General features: G+C 30.5%; 1 protein-coding gene across 1 annotated transcript; it reads right to left on the minus strand.

The window, feature by feature from the left end:
* Positions 1–3,536: 3,536 nt before the first annotated feature.
* LOC133829212 (uncharacterized) lies at positions 3,537–4,612 on the minus strand. The gene is made up of 2 exons (XM_062259070.1): positions 4,208–4,612; positions 3,537–4,129 (listed from the first exon to the last, which is right to left on the minus strand). Exons 1-2 carry the CDS (start codon positions 4,517–4,519, stop codon positions 3,689–3,691), a joined length of 753 nt encoding a protein of 250 aa, XP_062115054.1. The 5' UTR covers positions 4,520–4,612; the 3' UTR covers positions 3,537–3,688.
* Positions 4,613–4,883: the final 271 nt, after the last annotated feature.

The following is a 4,883-nucleotide window of genomic DNA, read 5'->3' on the forward strand; positions in this document are numbered from 1 at the left end:
AACCACTAAGCTTTAAATTTAAAACACTAAACTTTAAAATTAAACCTCTTTAATCGCGATTTTAAAAAATTTATCCATTAAGCTCTATTTATAATCCAAGTCTATTTAAACCACTAAGCTTTAATTTTCAACCGTTTTGCTTTAAACTTAAACCACTTACCTAAGAATGTAAACCTCAAACCAAATGGCATCAAATATTGAACAACTAGGGTAAATGGTATCTAATTTTGATCTCAAAATTAAAAGTTTTATCCATTAAGCTATTTTTATAATCCAAAGGTCTTTAAACAACTAAGTTTTAAATTTAAACCGTTAAGCTTTAAATTTAAACCCCTTACCTAAGAATTTAAACCCCTAAGTTTTAAATTTAAACCACTAAGCTTTAAATGTAAACCACTTTCCTAAAACTTTAAACCACAATGCAAATGTCTTCAAAATTTGAACCACATGGCTAAATGGAATTAAATTTTGAACCACAAGGCTAAATGGTATAAAATTTTTATCCATTAAGCTCTATTTATAATCCAACTCTATTTAACAAACTATGTTTTAAATTTAAACCTCTAAGCTTAAAATTTAAACCCCTATGTTTTAAATTTAATCCTTTAGGCTTAAATCATAATTATTATAATCTAATTAACAATTTCACTCAAAGTTTAAATCCTTAGCCTTTAAATTTAAGTAAATAGGCTTAAATTTTAATCAAAGTTTCATTATTTGTCAAAATTTAGAGCTCATGTTCTGATTGGCAATGAAAAAAAAAATTGTATTAATAGAAGTTATATGCTCTGTGCGCCGCGGCCCTATTTAAATGGTGCCGCGGCGCGCAGAGAAAACATGTTCCAATCTGCCTTTTTTTCCCTGGGCGCCGCGGCTCTTATGTTTCGCAGTGACTGTGCGCCGCGGCGCTTATATTCCCTAGGCTTTAAGCCACAATTTTTTCATCTTAAACCTCTAAGTTTTAAATTTAAACCCCACACTTTTACATTTAAACCACCTTTTTAAAATTTTAAACCACAATATAAATGGCATTAAATTTTGATCCCTAATGCCAAATGGCATCACGGACTTTGATCCACAAGGCTAATTGGCATCAAATTTAAACCAAAATTTTTAAATTTTAATCCATTAAGTTCTATTTATAATCCAAGTCCCTTAAAAACCCTAATTATTAAACTTAAACCGTTAGTCTTTAAATTGAAGCCACTTGCTTAAGAATTTAAGCCACAAACCAAATGGAATAAAATGTTGAACCCCTAGGCTAAATGACATCAAATTTTCAACCACATACATAATTTGAACCAAAATTTATGAATTTTTATCACTTCAGCTCTATTTATAATCCAAGTCTCTTTAAACCACAATATTTTAAATTTAAACCCCTAAGCTTTAAATTTAAACCACTTGATTAAAATGTTAAACCACAATATAAATGGCATAAAATTTTGAACCACAATTCCAAATGGCATCACGGATTTTGATCCACAAGGCTAATTGGCATCAAATTTAAACCAAAATTTATAATTTTTAATCCATTAAGTTCTATTTATAATCCAATTCTCTTTAAACAACAATGTTTTTAATTTAAAACCCTAAGCTTTAAATTTGAACATCTTTTCTAAAAATTTAAACTACAATCCAAATCGAATCAAATAATGAACCCCAACGCTAAATGACATCAAATTTAAACCACAATCTATAAATTGTTATCAAATAAGCTCTTTTCATAATCCAAGTCTTTCTTAAACCTCAATGTTCTACATTTAAACCCATAAGCTTTAAGTTTAAACCACTTGACAAAAAGTGTTGAACCCCACAGCTAAATGGCATCAAATTCAAGGCTAAATGACATCAAATTTAATCCAAGATTTCTAATTTGTTATCAATTAAGCTCCTTTTGTAATCCAAGTATCTTTTTAACCCCAATGTTTTTCATTTAAACCCCTAAGCTTTAAGTTTAAACCACTTTGCCTAAAAATGTTGAAGCACAAGGCTAAATGGATTTAAATTTTGAACCATAATTTATAAAAAAAAAAAAAAAATCCAATAAGCTCTAATTATAATTCAAGTTTATTTTAAACCACAATGTCTTAAATTTAAACCAGTAAGCTTTAAATTGAAACCCCTAAGCTTTAAATTTAAACCACATGCTTAAAATTTTAAACCGCAAGGCTTAAATGACTTAAACTACGAACCATTAATCTTAAATAGCAATTAAAATTTAATCCACATGGTTTAAGTTTTAATCCTTTAGGCTTAAATCATAATAATTATAATCTAATTAACCATTTCATTCAAAGTTTAAATCCTTAGCCTTTAAATTTAAGTAAATAGGCTTAAATTTTAATCCAAGTTTCATTATTTGTCAAAATTTAGTGCTCATGTTCTGATTGGCAATGAAAAAAAAAATTATATTAATAGAAGTTACATGCTCTGTGCGCCGCGGCCCTATTTAAATGGTGCCGCGGCGCACAGAGAAAACATGTTCCAATCTGCCTTTTTCCCTTGGCGCCGCGGCCCTAATGTTTCGCAGTGTCTGTGAGCCGCGGCGCAACACCAAGCTTAAAGGCACAATATTTTCAATTTAAGCCACTTGTTTAAAATGTTAAACCACATTATAAATGGCATCAAATTTTGATCCCTAATGCCAAATGGCATCACGGACTTTGATCCACAAGGCTAATTGGCATCAAATTTAAACCAAAATTTATAAATTTTAATCCATTAAGTTCTATTTATAATCCAAGTCTCTTAAAACCCCTAATTATTAAACTTAAACCGTTAATCTTTAAATTGAAGCCACTTGCTTAAGAATTTAAGCCACAAACCAAATGGAATAAAATGTTGATCCCCTAGGCTAAATGACATCAAATTTTAAACCAAAATTTATGTATTTTTATCCATAAATTTTTTGTTTCATTCTGAGCGCCGCGGCTCTAATATCTGAAAGTTCTGTGCGCCGCGGCGGGTAAAATGGCACTTGCCTAAACGCTTTATAATCCAAGTATCTTTAAACAACAAAGTTTTAAATTTAAACTGTTAAGCTTTAAATATAAACTACTTGCCTAAGAATTTAAACCACTAAGCTTTAAATTTAAACCACTTTCATAAAACTTTAAACCACAATGCAAATGGCTTCAAATTTTGAACCACATGGCTAAATTGAATCAAATTTTGAACCACAAGGCTAAATGGTATCAAATTTTTATCCATTAAGCTCTATTTATAATCCAACTTTATTTAACCAACTATGTTTTAAATTTAAAACCCTAAGCTTAAAATTTAAACCCCTATGTTTTAAATTTAAACACCTTGCCTAGAAATTTAAACCGCAAGCCTTAAATAAATAAGATTAACTGATAAATTTGTCATAATTTAAAGATGATAATCTATCATCTTTTATAACCTTTTTCTATCAAATTCATCTCTCACTAATATCAATTCCTATTTTTTCATAAATTAAATAGATAATAATATAATAAAAAACAAATGTACTTTAATAAATATATAAACATTCTTATCCACAAGTCCACAACGCAACAAATATGTATAACATTGCATCTTTATAGTCTTTAGACTGCAACAGATAACAACAGTTTATGCTTTCATGCATAATGCACTGTTCTCAAGGACAATAATCAATCTCAATGATCATGATATGTATGCAATTCACAACTCAATGTTATCCTTATTTTAGAATTGGTTGGCTTTTACAATTCTTTCTATTATGCCCCAATATTCCGCAATTTCCACACTTGACTGTTCGAACATGCTTGGGAAATTCTCCTGTTGATGGAAATCTTTTTTTCTTGGGACGTCCTTGTTTTACTTTGAATTTTGGAGCTTTCATGCTATCTCCTATAATTTCATCTGGGACACTCCAATCATCTTTATCTGGAAGAGGATTAATTGATCCTGCATATGTCTCTTTCAAAACAGAATTTTTATACCAATTTGAGCAAAATTTGTACTTGTCCAAGTACTTGCTTTCAATTGTTGCAATAGCATGTGCACATGGAATTCCCTCTAGTTGAAATTCATTACATGTGCACATATGTTGTTCCAAGTCGACAACAAACACTCGATCACCATATGTGACACTAGATTTCATTGCATCAATTGCATCTACCTGTGAAACAATACAATTATTAACTGTTGAATTTAAAATCCTAACAAAAAGAAAATAAATGTAACTTTAATAACATACCTTCATTCGAAATGCCACATCAAGTTTGATTTCCATTTCATCATTTGCCCATTTTGTCACCTCAACAAATTGGTTAATTGCTGCTTCTTTTCTTGTTGAAAACCATCTTTGAAGCATCTCTCTTATAGCTTCTATTAACGACGTTATAGGCAATTCTCTCGCATGCACAATTGCTGCATTTATAGATTCGGCAATGTTACTTGTAAGAATGTTATACCTCTTCGTTGGAAAGAATGGCCGAGCCCATTTTTCTGGTTTTGCTTCCAAAAGATAAGTAGTCATTTCAGGGCTAATTTTCTGTAATTCAGCCATGGCAGAATAATATTCTTGAGCTGAGTACGCTCTTGAAGCAGTTTCAAATATGGCATGCACATGTAATCCCCTAAACTTAGTCCTTAGATTTTGCTTCAAATGATAAATACAAACTCCATGATATACACCATGATACACTTGTTCAACTGCATTTTTTATGCTTTTATGCCTGTCAGATACTATGCATAAGTTTTCTCGTTCTCCTATTGCTTCTTTTAGTCTTGTAAAGAACCATATCCATGAATTGTCATTTTCTGAATCCCCAATTCCAAAGGCGAGAGGAAAAATTTGATTGTTTCCATCTTTAACACAAGCTGCATACAGTGTACCTCCACATTTCGTCTTTAAAAATGTTCCATCTACC

This window comes from Humulus lupulus, chromosome 4, assembly GCF_963169125.1.
Source record: "Humulus lupulus chromosome 4, drHumLupu1.1, whole genome shotgun sequence".
Lineage (NCBI taxonomy): Eukaryota > Viridiplantae > Streptophyta > Magnoliopsida > Rosales > Cannabaceae > Humulus > Humulus lupulus.